Genomic DNA, 19,594 nt, shown 5'->3' on the forward strand with positions numbered 1-19,594 from the left:
CTGTTAAAGTAGAGAAGGTGGTTCCAGTTACACTGGGCCAGCAATGAGAGGCTGGGGAAAAGCTTCTCCCCTCAGGCCACAAGGATTTCTTAACCAAAACCCCACAGACATTTATTTATTACACAGTTTTGAATATGCAAATTCATGGAACTGATAGCTACTTGGTTGATCCTTACAGGAAATAACTATGCGACAGATACATTCACAATCAAACACAACAACAGGAGTCATCTAAACAGAGAACATAAACATCTAAAGAAACTAACAACAGAAGCTAAAATGAATTACTAAAGGAACCCATGTTGCACTATTAAAGTAATAAAAACTCACATTAGTAAATATTTTTTAAAAAATCAGTGTAATATGCAACATGGCTTACCTAAAAATATAAATATATAAGGTATATATAGCAGCATCCCTAAAAATCTAAAATGTGTGATGATTGCATGTTGATTGACTAACTGACTAATTACTCCCCATGTCATTAGCTGCAAAGTGTGATTCATTTTTTTTCTTCAATTTCTGTAATTACAGTCCCTGGACACCCATTGTGCGCCCACCGTCCAGCCGCTTGCTGTTAAAATTTTAAATGCTATGAGCACCACACATTAAATTTGTAATCACCAACATTTTTATAACACATATCTCAAAATTTGGGCAATAAAACCAAAACTATGGCGAGATCAGGATGGATGATAAGGTGTTGTAACTAACATTTCAACATTTCCCTAGTTTGCCTCTCCTGAGAGTGCACCCCTGAATAAAACTATCTGCATGGCTTGATACTATTAGAGGTAAGTGACAAAAAAAATGTCTTGCAATTTGCGTGACCTGATCCTTTACCCTGGAAAAAGTTTAAGTCAGGCAGAACAACTGAAAATCACCTGTGTGTGGATGTTCAGGACCTGTAACAAGGTGGCCCATTATTTCCTGTGGCTATGGGTGGACTGCAAAGTAAATACGCTGAAAGGCTGACATTTGCAGTTCTCCATAATAGGTAGTAAAGGTTGTTCGTGCCAACAAAGCTTCTTGTTCAGTAACTCGCAGGAGAACTCCTCTATGTGTGTGTGTGTGTGTGTGTGTGTGTGTGTGAGCGAGAGAGAGAGTAACAACTTGCATGTAAGTAGCTAGTTACAGTAATTACAACATCAGTCTGTTAAAGTTACTTAAAAAAAACATGGATGCAAATTAAATTGCAGCTGCTAATCACATTGTTGGTGATTACAAAGGGGTTATAAAAAATATATCTAGTGAAAAGTTGTTTAATGACATTGATTTTGTTGCTTTACATATTTTTGCTGTACAGGAATGCCTGCTTTTGGCAACATTTTGGACAATCTGGTCATTGAGACAAATTTGAGCGCAACATTAACGCACTTCTGTCTTTTCAGCTTTATTACCCTGTTTAAAACAAACATTCAAACATTTGTTAGAAAAGTAATCAAGAAGTAATCAAATGTGGGAGGGGGGCAGTATTTTTATCTGGTATTATCACAGTTTCTTCCACACTCACTGATATATCTTATTGTTTTTTAAAAATGTACTTTTTTTCCCAATAGACATTGAAATACAGTTAAACACAAACAGTAGGTCACCCTTCTGCAATGATGGTTATACAAGTTAGTTCATATGGTAAATAATCAGTGATCATCTTGTGAGCTCACATACATAATCCATCTTTCCCAGTACCACAGGAATTCATTAGTCTGTAAATGTAACAAAGTTATTCTTTCCATCCCTTGAATAGTCATAACCACTATAATCTATCCAGTCAGTCAGTCTTTGTTGAAGGTTCGGCCTGTAACCATTTTCGTGTTTCAGCTTTGTGCGGGCAGCTAATAATATCTTTGGTAATATCTTCAGGGGGTGAGGGTGGACTGAGGAGGAGGACTAAGAGGCAGTTTTGTGCACTTTAATCTCTTAACTCAGGTTGCGCACACTGCATTTTGAACAGTAGAATATTTATTATCATTTATTTATTTTTATCACAAACTTTTTATTCTGCACTTAAATACCCATTCAATGGCACTTTTATTCTTGTCATATATATATATATATATATATATATATACTCTTTTATACCCTTTTTATATTTTTATACCTTTTTTATTGTTTGTTGTGTCTGTTTTCTCTCCTGTATTTTATGTATGTACAACAAGATACGGAGCTGTTTTTGGAAACCTGGATTTCCCTTTTGGGACTAATAAAGTATCTATCTATCTATCTGGTAGGTGTTTATCTTGGGCAAAAATATGTGCTACAAATTGCCCATCTACATTGGAGTAGTAAAGGAGCAGCAAATTCAACAACTAAATATGTTTTGTATTGCTTGTTACTTCCTGTGAATATGACAGAATAGCTGGACAGCCCTAAAATATGTGGAAATGACCTTCCAGCTAAAAACTAGTAAACTGATTGTAACAAGCTTTAAATCATCATTCAAGTAAGTAACGGTGATGATTCACAAGCATTTCGGTCATAATGCATACTACGCTATTTGGTTTTTTCCCTTCAAAAGTGCAAATGAACAATTAAGTTCAATTATGTCATCTATTACAACGTCGTCATCAACACTGATAACAAGTTTCCCTTAATTGTCCAATGGAAACTCCTGACGTCACGTCCTGTCAGCTGTCGCTTCCGGATGCGGTGAAACGGGCAGAGAAGAAGGAAAACACCGCACGTACATGGATTAATTTAAATGACAAGACGCCATCCATAAATTCACAGGAGGACGCCTTCGCCGTCCAGAATGGCTTCATGGACTCAAACACACACGTCGGGAGCTGTTTATTGACGGTGTTTGACGCTGGATCGCCGTAAATGAGCGATGTTTTTTACTGAGTAGCCGTGTTTATGTCCTCTCGCTAGCTTAAGCCAGTGTAGCGTTAGCTGGTCCGCGCAGACAAACGGCCTCTCTCTCCGGCAAAATATGACTTGTCGATAATCTCGATCATCCAGTCTATGGCACAAGAGGGACTCTCGCCGTGTGTGTTTGGTTGTAATCGACAAAACGTTCATGATTTGTCGTGGTCACTCTGCAGGTCAAGACCGGATTGGAAACGCTCGCTCCTGGCTGTCAAAAACAACTAGAGAAGTCGTGCCTTTTATCTAAAATATCTGCAACAAGTTTTGGGGAAACACCGTATCTGTAGTCGTCAGCCTCAACAAGTTTGACGAGATGGATGTGATCTGGACTTCAGAGAGAGCTCAGCAGATACTTTGTAAATAACGCTTTCCTGTCAGCCGGTAGACTCCACGACTTTTTCCTTCTTCTGCTGACAGGGCACTTTACAAACAGTATCCTGTGTTTGAATTTGACTTAAGTGGAGGAAGTCTTCCTGGTTTTATTTTTGTTTAGGGAACAACTTTTTTTGGACTTCAGCTCAGACTAAGCTCTTCAGATCAACAGGTAGGTCCACTGTTGCTGTCATTTGCATGTGCTATATGTTTGAAGTGCTTTGACAATATTTTTAGGTTATAAAATCTGTATCATCCACCAGCCAAATATTGGTAAAATATGCAAGTAGTTGGTAGATTTGCTTAACTCTGCATTCAAAAAAAAACAATGGAAATGCATTGAGCATTCACTAGCCATTTGGCTGATGGAAAAAGGTTAATTTTGCACCCTGATTATTTTTATAATGGGGTTGTATTTTAGATCCATATGTTAAAGTAATGAATTGTAATCATCATGGTTTACCATGGCCTTAAGTAAAGCCATAAAACATACCTATTTAAATCATTATCTCAAAATGTTTATTTTTATTTTATTTTATTTAACATAATGCTCATTTAAGTCACTTTTTAAGGCAGACACACCAAATATTTGTTGGGTCTAGCCTCTAAAATGTAAGGGTTTGCTGCTTTTCTTTAATATGACAGTAATCAAAATGTGCTATGAAAGTTGGATCTTATATTGTTTGACAAAAAAATATTTTGAATAGATGCATTTGACATGATTAATCAATTTTTAAATTTATTTTTAAAATGGTGAGTTGCAGCTCTATTCAATTTATAATATAAAAAAAGAACACACTCCTCACATATGAGAAACTTCAAACAGCAAATATGAACTATTATTACCTGATAAATAATATAAATGATTAATAGAATATCAACTAGCCAATGTTTATGGCATGCCATGTATCTAATGGCTTATCCTTTACAAACTAGCAGTTGCTGAAACAATCCATTATCACTGCTGCCAAACTTTGACTGAATGCCATCTCACTGTAATAAATATGTCATTGTGTTAACTCGGGGATGATGTGGATTCATTAGCACAGTGATCCTCTTGTCTTCCTGCTGCACAGTGAAGGATGAATGGCCTCTCTCTCAGCGAGCTCTGCTGCCTGTTCTGCTGCCCGCCGTGCCCCAGCCGCATCGCAGCCAAGCTCGCCTTCCTCCCCCCCGAGCCTACGTACACCTTTCTTCCAGACCCAGAGGCAGGCCCTGCCGCGCCAGGAGCAACGGGCACGTCCAGCCTGCGGTCACGGAGTGGTGCGTCTGTTGCTGGAAGTGGAGGGGCCGGCGCCGTGGATGGGAGATGGAAGCTCCACCTGACGGAGCGAGCAGAGTTCCAGTACTCGCAGAGGGAGCTTGACACGACGGAGGTGTTTCTAACTCGATCCAGCCGAGGAAACAGAGTCGGCTGCATGTACATTCGCTGTGTTCCCAACGCAAGGTTAGTGATTTGACTAATTGTGTTATAGACTACAGCTGACCTTTAATTTTTGACAGCGTGTCACTTCCTCAGAAGGGTTTCCACACCCTTCTTCCTTGTTAGTCTATTTCCACCCACATCCAGGCTGACTTCCTTTACTTGCTTCCCCGTTGACTCAGCTGACTTTAAGATTGTCTCTTCCTGCTTTTTCGTGAATCATTGACTTTTATTTGAACATTTCTTTGTTTCTGGTTTGTAACCTGAATGTTGAGTTTCACCCCTGCTTAATAATTCCACTTTATGATAAGGATCATCATTTGAAAAAGTGTCACGCACAGTAACAAGATATCAGCTCTCAGCAAGTCAGAACATTTTCAGCTATCTGGCTTTCTTTTCTGTCACTTTGTGTTACTGAATTTACTGGCAGTGATTGGTAGTTTTAAGAGAAGTGATCATATCATTTAGTAGCAGATGTTTTATTTGATGTGTTGGGATATAAAAGTAGTTATCAGTTTTATGCCCATGCTGTTGAACTGTGTGCAGCTGCTGATTAATTTACCAAATCAATTAAAAAGACATGGACAGGCTTGTGTTACAGTCTGTGTACCTTGTATTAATGTCTATCTAGTATTACACAAGACTGAATCCAAACTAGAGTCATTGTTACTCCACATTCTGAGTGGAAAGGCGACGAGCGAAGCCACGGGCCATATGGGTTCATAAACAAAACCACTGAGGGAGGATCTCAAAACAAGTCAGTGTGTAGAGAAAGGATCAGATTTCCCATGGGAGCACAACATGCATTCATGAATAAAAGGCAAGAGCTAGAAGCTTTTATAGTTAATTCCCTGCTTCTCAGGTTGTACAAAATGACCAGAAGTAAAGGTCCGTTTCACACAGCACGCGTCAGGAGCGCGAGACGTCAGCCTCGCCGAGCAGCGGCGTGTTTCATACATGTGGTGTTCACACATGCAGCGTCTTTGCAGCATCGCTGTCCGCTGCTATTAGTACTGTATTTCCACATTTCTAAGCACAAATTCCACTCATCTACGAAGTTGTGCAAGTTCCTGCACAGCCGTAAACCTGGTCCCGTTAATGTTTCAAAATAAAATGCATTGTATCAGCAACTGATGGGATGCTGTCAGAGGACTTTTGTTTTGAAAGGGAAGCAGGGAAGTTAAAACAGCCAGCTTTGTATTTCCTCATCTCTGTGGCAGCGGGAGACTTTTAAACTACAGTAAAAGGTGGTATACGGTCAATATAATCATCAAAACACTATTTTTACGGTCTATTTCTGCTGACAAACAGGTGCCTCACACGTAAAAAAAAAACGGCGAGCCACCTTTTCTCTAGATGCGGAGATGCGCCTGACGAGCGCTGCTCGGGCGAGCAGTGTGCACGCTCTAACTTGATAACACGAGCGCTTAAATAAAATAACAACACGCTCAGCGCTGCTCACGCGCTCCTGACGCGCGCTGTGTGAAACAGCGGTAAACCAATCCTCCATCATGCAGCACCTTTAGACAAAGACATGTTGGCTCGGAGTCCGAGTAACCTCACTGTGTTTATCCTGACAACAGGTTGTTTATGGTTGATTCATTGTAGAGTTACAAGGTTGGATAAATGTGTTGAACTGGATTTTGTATTTGTGTCACTGATGTCATGGTACTCACAGTTTGTTTGGTGATCCAGGGGGTTTTGGGTGTGGGTTGATTTGCAGGATGTGGATGTGGAGAGTTGCTGGATGAAGCTGAACTGATTTGTCAGACTGTCATGTCAAAATGAAGTCCAACCCCCCCCAAAACGTTCCTCAAAATACACAGGCCTAAACAAAAACAAAGTTCAAATCAATGAGGTGATAAATCAATCAACAATAACTAAGACTGATCAAACATATGTGGTTGAAGACTGTCCTCTTAGGATTTTCCCTGCTTGACTGATTTAGCACACCTGCCTTTAATGAGAGGATCCTCACATGCCAGGTCAGGTGATGCATTCAAGTGACTCAGAAAAATGGGACATTATAAGGGCTTGTTCCAAATGGCTCTAACACTTCATTTGTCTCTTTCTGCTTCAAATGAAGCCCAGTAGAATTTCCAGTGTCTCTACATATAATGTGGCACTACGCTCTTAACCCATTGTAACCTGGAGTGACGTCAATTTTCTTTCAAAAACGTGGGGAAAAAAACAATGAGCAAGTAGTAGATTTACAGATGTATTTTTTAAAAAGCTCGGGAAAATGTCAAGGGGAAAAAACTGTTTTATAATTGTCATCATTTCATATTTAAAATTATGTTACATAATAATTTTTTTTCAACACTTTTTTTCAAGTCATTTCCCCTTTTTCTCCTGTTGTTTCTCTCTTTCTGTATTTCTTTCTTTTAAATGCAATGGGTCATTTCTTCTTTCCTTGCTCATTGCCTGCTTCCAATAAAGCAGTTAAGCCCATTTGCTGAGATTTCAAAGGGTTAAACAAATCCTCAACTAAAGATTTTATATTCAATTGTTGCATTTATTAGCAGTGTTTTGTAGTCATCACAGATCTTGTAAAAATTGCCACTATATTAAAAATGTCAAGGATATTTCTCAGGAAACAACATCAGTCCCAGTGTAATCGATAAATGTCTATGGACTGCTATATTTCTAAACTATAATAAAGCACTTGTCATGGATTGTTGGGCCATCTACTAAGATGTCTTTTGTATGTGTATCCTGTCAGATTTACAGTGCTCTTCTCGCACGGCAACGCCGTTGACCTCGGTCAGATGAGCAGTTTCTACATCGGTCTTGGCACTCGCATCAACTGCAACATCTTCTCCTACGACTACTCAGGCTACGGTGTCAGCACTGGCAAGCCCTCTGAGAAGAACCTCTACGCAGACATCGATGCTGCCTGGCATGCCCTGCGCACACGGTATGTTGTGATATAATTGGCCCATATGTGTCCTTCAAGGGATGATTTATTATACAGTGTCAGGACACATTCTTAGCATGTTTAGATTAGGAGCAAACCACTGCTGTGCATAGCACCAGAAAGGAGTGAAAAATGAGGATGGGCAGAAGAGGGTCGGCTAAAGATAAAGATGTGAAGAAAGGGTGAGTCAAGGTGGCAGAGGTTGTGATCAGGACAGAGCTGGGATGAAGGGAGAAGAGCAGAGTGTGGACAGACGCTGTGGGAATTTAAAGAAATGAGATGAATGGGTGAAGGGAGGGAAGGCTGGGGGGTGAGATGTCTCTCAAGGACATTGCGATGTGATAAAGTGTCTCATTAGTGAAAGCGGAGCTGCCTTAATGCGGCTGCAGCCTCAGGAAGGCATGACATCGAGGAGCATTGACTAAGGGTTGGTTGAGGTGAATTTACATTTGGGTGTAGCTGATACACTTTTCATTTTGGCATATTTATTCAAAATCTTTTTTTCACTGGATGCTTCAATACTCTACCTCATAAGTTAAACTTACTGCAATAAACTATTTTTTTTTATAGTACATACTTATGGTAGCAATTCACAACTAAAGTCAATAAAAAAACTGCATATTTCTATATTTTGCTACCTTTACTGTGACCCTTTTTACACCAAATATAAGTTTCCATTTGAGTTTCAGCACCTAATTATGCACCTTTTTACTCTATTTATCAAACAATGAATCTGAATGATTTGTGAACTGTGAATGAATTATTAACACTCCCAAATGGTTTATTATTATGCATATTTTTTATTTTTTTTATTTTTGCCTCTATAATTTTTTAAAATACATATTTATACTTATATTGCCTTTGTTAACTATTTCTTGTATATTATTGTTTTTTCTTCATTGTTTTTTTTCTAACTAAAAAATGCTAATAAATAAAATAATTACTTTGAACTTTTCATAGCATTTTGACCAAAAATAAACTGGAAAAGTTGGTTCTCACCTGGAACCAAAAAACAGCAAGTGTGAACTGTGATGTCATCGATGGGTGTGTCATACTCTACAATTTGGAAAAAGAGGATGGAGTCTTTAACATAGTAGTCTTCTTATAATTAATAGTTGGTCCATGCTTGTTTTGGGTTTTTTTTTTTGCATAAGAACAAAACAAAAAGCTTGCAATCTGCCGTCTTGCGATGACTGTATTGTATTGTATCTTTTGAACACCCTCTGTTGATGACACATCCTTAATTACAGTGCTTCTGCTCAAAACTGGTAAAAATACTAGATAGACTGGTTTGCTACATTGTACCAGTTTTCCAAGTGTCCTGACAAGGACTGGTTCAAGAACCAAAGCTTATTTGGTGCAATAGGGGATTTACTGATGGTGTACGTGAAATGTGACAGGGTACAACTTCCATTAACCTGCATTCTGATGGTATCTCTGCATCTTTTGTCTTGCACAGATATGGCATCAGCCCAGAGAATATTATCCTGTATGGACAAAGCATTGGGACAGTACCCACTGTAGACTTGGCGTCGCGGTATGAGTGTGCTGCTGTGGTTCTTCACTCACCTCTAACATCGGGCATGAGGGTGGCCTTTCCCGATACAAAGAAAACGTATTGCTTCGACGCTTTCCCCAAGTAAGTTTCTGCTGACTGTTTGCACCTTTTATTGTCTCTTTTCCGCCGGCCTCTCTTATCAGCCTCAGATATCAAATTAAAATTCCATTAATAAAATCTGTTTTGTAGTGCATGGTATGATTAGGTTGACACTTTTGATTATATGGCATTAAGTAGATAATAAAAATCGTTGTGTAGCAACAAAGTCTTCATAATCTCGTGTGTCTCTCTCTCAGTCTCGTAAAATCCTTAAATAAGGTCGTCATGTAAACATGATACACACAAAGATTACGCAGGCTATTTTTCTGCCAGTTGGCATTTCCATATAATTACCCATCTGCCAACAGAAAAGCATAATTGCTACTTGCACTTGTGAAAGTGTGTCTTATCCGAGACAAACATCTGCGCTGAGTGAAGAGCTACTGTTTTTTGTTTTTTTGAGGTCGCATTTTGGCACCATAATTTCAGTTTTAGTGTCTTTTATTGGTAACAGTGCAGATATCATTTTTATTTTTGTAGACATGAGTAGGCATCTAAAATATGTCAGAATATTTCAAATTGTTATCCTGCAGGAGTGATCTCACTGCGAGAGCAACTGATATCTCTTTCACTTTGGTTTTAAAGAACCTCGTATGACTGCAATTTTAGTTGAACTTTTTACAACAGTGTAGGACATGAAGTTTATTATAAACAAGTCATTAAATCTGGTCACACATACTTTCAGCATTATTGATGGTGAATAGCGGTTTGAAGTGCTTATTTGGCAATGCTTTTTGAAGAAAAAAAAACAGGAACATTTTGGTATTAATATCCATTAAATGAAACTCCTTTAACACAAAGTAGCTGGTTGTGAAATTCAGTTATGTTTTGGTGCTGTTCTTGTCAGCAATTCTTTTATTGCTTCATGTTCAGTTTTTACCTCCTCTGAAGAGATTTAGTGCCCCACATTTGTTTGCGATTTGTAACGTGGGTGTTCACTGTAATGTGTTGTTACTGTGTTTTTATTTTTAAATCTTGGCCACTGAACAGATTCCCTTGGCGGGACAGTTAACAGCGCCGAGTAATGCTATCATTAGCGAGGCTCTATCCCTTCTGTTCTCGTTGTCAGTTTAGTTTTAGCGGCTGAGTCTGACGAAGGTCAATAGCAGCCAACGCCATCTTTAGCGCAGAGTCTAGTCCCAGATGGTACAAGTGGGTGAGGAGGAGCAGAGGTGGTAGGAATCCAGGGGATGCCTTGCTGTGTGTGTAGTGAGCCGAGAAAGCCTCCAGTGTTTCGCTTGTTGTTCAGATTCAGAGTGGGCAGCTGGTATCTCTTCTTCCTCCGTGTGTGTATCTTTCTCTGCTGTTTTCTATGTAAAAATATATCTATATTCCATGGGATGACATGATTATAATTTTAATATTTGGCTTTTGTGTGTTCTTTATGTTGTAGAAGTAGTTATCTGTTTCTAGTAATTTGGCAATTAATATTTAAATTTCTTCAGATAAAATCTATAAATCCCAAGGCTCATGTTTGTCTTCTGTGCTGTCCACAAGGGTCAAAACTCTACCAAAGACATGCGTGGGTCCAGAGCTATAGTCTGCAATCAAAATTAGTGCATAACAGTAATATCTGCGGCCTTATGTTTTACACACAGCACCCCTGGCTGAGCGGAGCAGCAGCTCCAGTCACTTGACCTTTCTGTGACACGGTAGCCTTCACTGTTGATAGGCTATTATTCATGACGTGTACCCAATCAGATAGTGCTGTGGGCGGGACACTGAGCAAAACTACACAGTAATTATTACTACAGAAAAAGACAGGCATGAGGAAAAGTAGCACATTTCTCAAGTAATTTAGTATGTCAGCTAAAGTAAAAAAAGATTTAAACAGAAAATACAATTACTGATGATGATAATAATAATAATAATTATAATATGATTTTTTCAGTCAGTTTACTGGTACACATGGTACTGCTTTTGCTAAAAAAAACATTAAATATTACCTCCATTTCAAATGCATAAATGTGTTTTATAGCCTATAAAAACAGATTTTAGCAGACTGGACAAAAATGAGGCTTTATTGATCCATTAAGATGTTTAATTTCTAATATAATTCACTGACTTTTTTTCAGACAAGCACAGTGACCCACCACAATGTCATTTTTTTATGACCTGATTCACAGAGCCAGTTTATGAGTCCCACTGTAAATTGTAATTAACTGACCTGCGCAGTCTGCTTTCCGAGCTCTTTTATACGGGTGAAAAACTAATATGGTTGTGAGTAAATCAATTTCTTTAAAATCTTGCCTCTTTTCTCATTCCCTGTTTTCCTATTTTAGCATTGAAAAAGTGTCCAAAATCACGTCCCCGGTGCTCATCATCCACGGCACAGAGGATGAGGTCATTGACTTTTCCCACGGCCTGGCTCTGTTCGAGCGCTGCCCCAAGGCTGTGGAGCCTCTCTGGGTGGAGGGAGCGGGCCACAACGACATTGAACTTTACAGCCAGTATCTGGAGCGCCTGCGCCGCTTCATAGGACAGGAGCTGGCTGTACAGCACGCCTGACCGTGACCCCCATAGTCATCATCAACGGCGTCATTTTTGTTTTTCTTTGTCCAAGTTTGAGGTGTGTCCAAGTGTCATCCAAACTGTCCCTGAGCTTACCTCGGCTACCAGGGGTGTTGTGTGTCTCAAACTGCAGTTTCCGGAGCAGAGTGCACCTTTGATAAATCGCAGTTTGATGCAACATGGAGACAAGAAGTGTGTTCGTAAACATCGGAAGAGTGAGTGAGTGTGAAAGACTTTGTTACAAACTGCGTTTTAGACTGTTTTGGGTTTTTTTGCCGTTACTTTGACAGTACAGCTGCTGTGTGTTACATGGCAGCAAAATATTCCTGAACTGTGCAATAATACGGACAGTGTCCACAGGGGAAAAAAAAGACTTAAAACAAAACAAAACAAAAAAACTAATAACTAAGTAATCATGTAGTTCAATTATGTTGTGGTCCACACGGAAAAATTCCAGCAATTTTCCAGCCTACTATAGAGTTTGTGTGTGTAACTTGAATTTTTTGCTGTTAACCCAAATTAAATGGATGATGGTGAGGTATGGGAAACACTAAAGAACACTCTCAGAAGTGTGAGTGACAGGTGTTGGAGATATTTTGTTTTTTTAATCACTCATTAGAATAGCAAGCAGGTTTGTAATTAAGTACTCTACAGTCTCTATTAGTAACCCCGCTACAATGTAATGCAATCCAATTTAAAGGGACAGTTCACCCAAAAAAATCAAAAATACATATTTTTCCTCTTACCTGTCTATTTGTTGAACCAGGTTCCTTTGGTTTGAGTGGCTGAGCGTTGGAGATATTCACCTGTAGAGATGTCTGCGTTCTCTCCATAGTAATGGAACTAGATGGCACTCTGCATGTGGTGCTGAAAGCAGAGAAAAAGTACTTTTGAAAAACATAACAAAAAGGTTCCTTGCAAAAATCATGACCTGCCAACAGTATCACAACACAGGAGTAAGCACGGACCTGCTGCTAGCTCACCTAGCACCACTGAGCTAGCTAAAGTTACAGCTCAGTCAAGGAGGACGGCAGCGATGTACATCTCGCGCTGTCCTGCAGAACAAGCCTCTCATCCCCTCATCCTTCTGTGCAGTGATACACTTGGCAGGTGTACTTTGGTAGAAAGAAAATACTTCCCACTTGAAACTGCTCACAACAAAGTCTGTGGATTATCTTGAGTAATTGGGTCATGATTTCTGAAAAGAGACAATGCTGTTGAGTTTTTCAAATGTATTTTTAGGCGCTTTAAGCACCAGAAGCCAAGTGCCATCTTGTTCCATTATATTGGAAAGACGGCAGACATCTCTACAGCCGATATCTGCAACACTGCAACTCACACCAGGACACTCTAGATAGATAAAAATCACTACAGGTAAAAGTAAAAATATGTATTTTTGAATGTGAGGTGAAGTGTCCCTTGAAAGCACTTCAGTAAATCCTGTTTGGAGGTGTTGATTTTTTGTTGGACTGCATTATATTGAATGGTGTTTCTGATGTCCTATCACCTCATGTATGAATTTAATACATACATGCACAGAGATGAATTTGAATTTTGTGTTTTTGATTTTGTTTTTCACTGTACTGAACATTTTTGCTCAGGTAACCCTGTTTTAGACATTAGGGTCCGTGTGTTCCACATTTGTTGGTGTCTTTTTTTTGTTTAGTGTGCAGTCGGCTAAATCTCCTCAGATCCTTTTAAGCAAAGATTACTGGAAACACAATAATGTTAAAGTAATGAAGCAAACTATGAAAGCAAAACGGAGGTACAGACCAAACCGTGAGTTTAGTGAACTGATGACTTTTTCTTTCTTGTTTCCGCAATTTCTTAAGTCTTCTCTGCCCCACTTCTGTATCTCAGTGACAGAGCATGAATGGCTGTGTTTAAAAAGTTTAAGAGGCCTGAGAAAGAAAATACCTCCAGCTCCTTCATTTCGTGGTATGTCAGAGTCTGCTCATCCTGTCCGCTTTGTTTTAGTTTGCTCGTCTTGTTTATGTCTCACACCAGTAGGTCACAGCTGTCAGCGAAGTTCCTGTTTCCCTCCGTGTCTGGAACAGAGAAGCAACACCAAAATTAAACAGGCCTCAGTTTTCTACCTCCAGCCTGTTTTTATCTCTCTAAGGCTGTGTAGCGATTTCATCAATTTGGGAAGTGCATGAAAGCTTCTCTTGCAGACAAAGAATGCTAGTCGATTTTTTCAGTGATTGATAAGTTTAAACATTCTGATTGACAAAGATCAGACCCGCTGTTACACAGATAAGCACAGGAACAGATGTTTTATCATAATACAATGAAGCAATATGGTTCTTTATTTGATCTTTAACAGAATTTGCAAACAGCACAGCAAGAAGCTCCTCTGAAGGCATCTGAGTATTAGAAATCAGAAATAAACAGACAGCAAACAGGCTGTGTCCTCTCTGGTTTACAGTCTTTACTGCCGATAACATCTGTATGTCGAAGCATACACATAGTAGTTGAGTATTTGTACTTATATTAGGCATAATGTATTGATTTTACACAGAGTAGAATATAAGAGTGGAACTACAGTAACTTTTCTAGCTGCTGGTGTGACTTTTGTACTAATTGTCTCAGACATGTTATGTTGTTTTTGTTCTTTTTTGCGCTGATTATTTAGGGAAGTATCACTATCATACAGTCAGATGTCCCGTTTTGTTGCACAGGCCATATTAATCTTGTCACAGTATAAAATTAACTGGTTGAAGATTATATAAGCTGGTTGTCCTGTTAAAGTCATTTTGTGTAACTCATAAGATAAATCCTTTCCTTTTTACTGCCTGTTTTAGATTCACTGCACACCATCGTGAGAGAAAAAAAAAATCCCTTCGTTCTCTCACTAACGATCTGTTTTACAAGCAGACATGAGGTGCAGTCTGATGGACTCATCTTAAAGGTGCAACACTCACAAACCACAGAAGTTAAAGGCCGACATTAGAATCTATGAACAATTTAAACCGATGGCTAAAAGGTTTGTGCAAGGTGCTTGAGGTGCTTGAAGTACTTGAATCTGGTACTAAGAAATGTAGGAGCATGCAGGCAGAGTGAGCCGCCAGCGGACTTCACATCTGTTGATTCCTGCTGGAAACGTCTCAAGAAGCTTTATGGGTTTCTACACCGTGCTCTGCATTCTGTATACAATTCTGAGCACAATTTTCTTGCCACAGATGATTGTGGAGAAAATGCTTGAAAAAGTACTTGAAAGTCCTTGAATTTGACTTGCACTCACCATTATGTATCCTGAATTGAGTTTATCTGAGTTGATTTACATGAACCTCAAACATCGAGTGTTGCACCTTTACTTTCTTCATTAAATGCTGAGAGTATGACTGTTTATGATTTTGAAGAGATGCCAGGATTTTCAGGTTTTCTTCTGAACCAAAGCTTAACTTTTTTTTAGGGCTTTACCCAGCGTACCTGCTGTTTATGTTGCTATCTTCGTAACCAAAGGCTTACATGTTCAAATTTAAGTTCTTTTGTTAGCTTTTTATTTATCTACGTGGTTGGTCTGATTTTTTTTCCCCACTATACAGTACACAAATTAACTTAATCATTTGTCATATTGCTATATAATTATGTTTCATCATATCATATTTGGTTTCAAACATACAGCAACTGAGTTTGAACAACATAAATTACCAAAATAATTTTTTTCTAAAACTGTTACAATTTATCATTTGTGGAGGAGTGCAACAAAGCAATACAGCAATGCTGTGAAATTGGATGTTTTTTTAAGAGTGTGGGCTGACTAAAGAACAATGATAAAGCATCAAATAGACAAATGAAAAGCTTTTGTTTAAAAAGAAAAATGTCTTTTATTCAAATGTTTGAATTTCTGGTATTACACACTTGTGGGTATCATTGTTGTCATCGCACATTGTTATCCATTGTTTGTTATTATACTGACTTATTTTTAGTTTTTGAAGTTTTTGTCTTTTTTTTTCCAAGAATTGAAGAGAATAAGAAGTTAATAAAACATAATCAGAAATTGATGATAAACATGAGTCTTTCAGTCCTTTAAAATAATAAATATTTCCTGCATCCAGGTGTCGTTTTTACAGTAAAGGCGTGCTTTAAGCTGCGAGAGAACAGCCTTTTTTTTTTTTTCCAGACATGAACGTTAACGTGTGGCACATTCAGCCCCTGATTTTCCACTCATGGAAGCCCTGGCACTCTGTGAATGATGACCTGCCTGTAGTCAAAGGCCTCACAGGGCTGCACGAGACCGATCCAAGAAAGGCTCGGGTGAATAATTGGCTGATGAGCAAATGAGCCTTTAATTGCCTGGTGTGTGTGTGTGTGTGTGTGTGTGTGTGTGTGTGTGTGTGTGTGTGTGTGTGTGTGTGTGTGTGTGTGTGTGTGTGTGTGTGTGTGTGTGTGTGGGGTTACCCCCTCCTCTGTAGAGTTGTTGTGTGTTGAGATGGGCTTGTTATCATTGCTGCCAAAAAAAAGGTTCAAATGATGTGTTTTAATTAAACCAGTACCAAAAGGACTCAGGTCTGTCCCAGCCTCCCCCAAACTGTCTGCCACCATGTTGAGTTGTGGGGAAAACGGGGACAGATGGATCGTAAGCCGCGCTCACCCTCCTCCCCCGTGAACACACACACACACACAGACACACACACACACTTGTGCCAGCTCATTTTCAATGGACAACATAAACAATCTGGTGTCCCACTCAAATGCTCGTACGGATTAAAAGCAGCTGCAGCTCACATCCCCCTGTGTCAGGCGCAGTTAGTGCAGCCTGACCTACTGCATCAAACACCAGCAGCACCAGCACTCCTCCACACCCACATGCACTGTCTCCCACAGCTCTGAACACAGGAACCCTTTCATGTCGATGTGTATGAAAGGATGGTGGATGTGCTCGGTCTCAACAGCACAAGAGTTAAAACAAGAATTGTGCATCAGAGAGCTTTGATGCCTTTGAATGGATTCAAGAGGATTGTAGTGTGGTGAACATTTAGGCTGTACTGTATCACCAGTTTGAGAGGTACAGAAACATGTACCTTATCGATCAATCAATCACACTTTATTTATAGAGAAAATTATCAAAAACTATGGAAAAATGTCCAGAAAACTATATTCCTTGCCATAGCCACTATAATCATGTTATGGAAAAAATAGGATTTTCAGGTAAGTTTCTTTTAAATTTTTACTTATTTCTTGCTATTTTTGGGGGCCATGTATTGTGAATTGTATTGTTCATTGTATTCACACTATTAAATGTCAAAGATAAATTATCAAAATACTATAAAAATATCACAATACTAATAAACACTATTGAGCCGAGTATGTTATATGTAAATATGGCAGAAAAGTTTGAGCATCAATCACTTTCTGCATGGCGTAAATCTAAGTCATCTGTTACTTTCATGTTTTCATTGGGGAAGACAAACACACATATTCTAAATATTGAGGACATGTCCAGTCCCCCGAAGTGTGCCAGGGTACAAAAGCACCTCTTGAACTGTCTCCAGCTCATCAGTTTCAGATCAGATAATAATAAGTTATCGTCAACTAATATGGCACATCATTATTCCAGACGCAAGTTTTTATTCTATGTATGTATACCTGCAGTCCAGAGACCTCCACCTGAGAGGATCTCCAAGTCAGAGAAGATATCAGGCTAATAAAGCAGGATTTGGGGGGGAAACAACATCGTTGGAGTAAAAATATTGCATACACATATAATATAATAAGTATCTCGCTGTATAATCAGTCAAGTTGGCAGCATGTAGGATCACTTCTGCCTTCTTATGAAACAACATCTCCAGCATTCAAAAAGAAAAAAGCAGCATAGAGGTTTGGAACATTTAGTTATAGAGAATATTTCCGTCTTTGATATTTCTCTGCATATTAATTTGATGCTGACCAGCATGCCTGCTGAGTTTATGTCTTGCTTTTGTTTCTCATTACCATTCCTGCAGAGCGTCCTTTGCCCTGTGCATTATGTATATCTCACTGATGTTTATCTGCTATCTTCTTTGTAGTCTTTGGTTGGTTTCAACACGCTCGTCTCCTTAATGTTTAATATTTTGTGCTTGGATTGGGAACACTCTCAAGCACAGAGCTTTTTTTTAAATCAAATGAAACTGACATTGAAACAGAAAGTATAAAACTGTGATTTTTACATTTTTAAATTTGGCAAGAAAGAGAAAGGCACAAGTTAGTGTTAATATCTTGTGGTGTTCAGGAGTTTTGTGATGCCGACAGCCTGAAGGGAGCAGCTTGACTCAGAATACAGAGGGCGACACTGGTCATTACAAACACTGGTGGCCTTCCACAGGATGAACTTGTCATGGAGTGAAGAAAGGCTCCAGTGCTTTGTTACAAGTCAAGACTGAAAATTGCCCCAGAACGCCTGTTATTGTCTGTAATTGTGTGTAGTATAATGTAGTACTGTAGTGCATTTTTAAACAAGCACACTACAGTTTCTGTCCAGTTGAGAGGAACACATTTGTGGAATAATTAAACTGACTCTGAGCCTTTAGGACAGTGGGTTTTTTTTCAGTAATTTACCCTCTTTGAAATATTATTTCAGCCAAGTATCCCCTGACTAGCATGAAACATTTTTGTTGAGAAAAAATGTCTCTAAAAAGGTACAATACAGCACTGTGCCATTAGTGTCTGATTTACTGATGATTTACTAATCCATCAGCAAATTCACAACAAAGCGAACACAGCTAAGACATGTAAAACTAAATAAAATACAGGCTTTAACACCACATAAACCAATTAAAAAATGCACCTGTTTTCTTCTGGTGGCTGCCAAAGTAGTGCTAAAGTAGACATACTCAAGAGTTCACTATTTGAATGAGGGCGAGTCATTGGCTTGTAAAAAAAAAGAAAAAAAAAAAAAGAAGAAGAAGCATAAAGTCTGTTTTCAAGTTTTAAATTAATTCCTGTGAATGTCAAAAAACGAACATTTGTCTTTGAATTCCAGGAAAAGTATTTGACCAGCGCAGCAAACCCAGTTTCAGGAAAGTAAGGTCGTGACTGCTGCATTCAACTCAGCACAAATGTCTTCCACTCAGCAAAATAACTTGGGCTCTGTCCAAAACAGCCACCAGTCTTTTTCTTGATAATGTCAATCCTAACAGGACTGAACATGTTGTCTATCACAGCACAAGGGCAAAAAGACATTGCCGCATAAACCCAGTGCAGAGGAAAAGTGGGTATGCACAGTTGTTTTTGAGCCAGATAGATGTTCTTTAAAGGCACAGTTCACCTGAAACTTAAAAATACATATTTTATTGCTAACCTAGATTGTTATGTGTGAGCAGCAGTGTGTTAGAGATTATGGCTGTAGAGATGTCTGCATTCTTTAAAATATATTGAAACAAGTGGGCACGCAACTTTTGGTGCTCACAGTATTGGAAAAAAACCTTTTGAAAACTTTTTTTTTCCAAAAGAATGACCCAGGTAGTCAAGATAATCCACACACCAAAATAGTATAAAAGGTCAGATAATATTTCTTCAAAAATAGTAGAAAGAACATAGCATAGTATGTTGTTCAAAATCGCATGAAAAAAATAATAGTAAAGTAGGTTGTTCAAAATAGCATGAAAAAGTCAAAGCATAGTAAGTTATCAGAAATAGCAGAAGGTTATACTGTAGGATGTTGAAGAATAGCAACAAAAAAGTAATAGTTTAGTATGTCATCAAAAAAAGCAAAAAAAAATCATAGTAAAGCATGAAAAACTCTTCCAAAATTGCATGAAAAAAGTCATATTATAGGGTGTCATCCAAAATAGAATGAAAAGTCATAGGATACTACGTTTTCCCCAAAAGCATGAAAAAAAATCATAGTAAAGAATGTCGTTTA

General features: G+C 38.7%; 1 protein-coding gene across 1 annotated transcript; it reads left to right on the forward strand.

Annotated features, from left to right (window-relative positions):
* The first annotated feature begins 2,627 nt into the window (after positions 1-2,627).
* Positions 2,628-15,762, forward strand: abhd17ab (abhydrolase domain containing 17A, depalmitoylase b). Its single transcript, XM_042514027.2, has 5 exons — positions 2,628-3,412; positions 4,317-4,687; positions 7,386-7,580; positions 9,040-9,219; positions 11,520-15,762. Exons 2-5 carry the CDS (start codon positions 4,323-4,325, stop codon positions 11,743-11,745), a joined length of 966 nt encoding a protein of 321 aa, XP_042369961.1. The 5' UTR covers positions 2,628-3,412; positions 4,317-4,322; the 3' UTR covers positions 11,746-15,762.
* The last annotated feature ends 3,832 nt before the right edge of the window (positions 15,763-19,594 follow it).

This window comes from Plectropomus leopardus, chromosome 5, assembly GCF_026936395.1.
Source record: "Plectropomus leopardus strain MGB_pleo_1.0 chromosome 5, ASM2693639v1, whole genome shotgun sequence".
In the NCBI taxonomy this organism is placed as follows: domain Eukaryota; kingdom Metazoa; phylum Chordata; class Actinopteri; order Perciformes; family Serranidae; genus Plectropomus; species Plectropomus leopardus.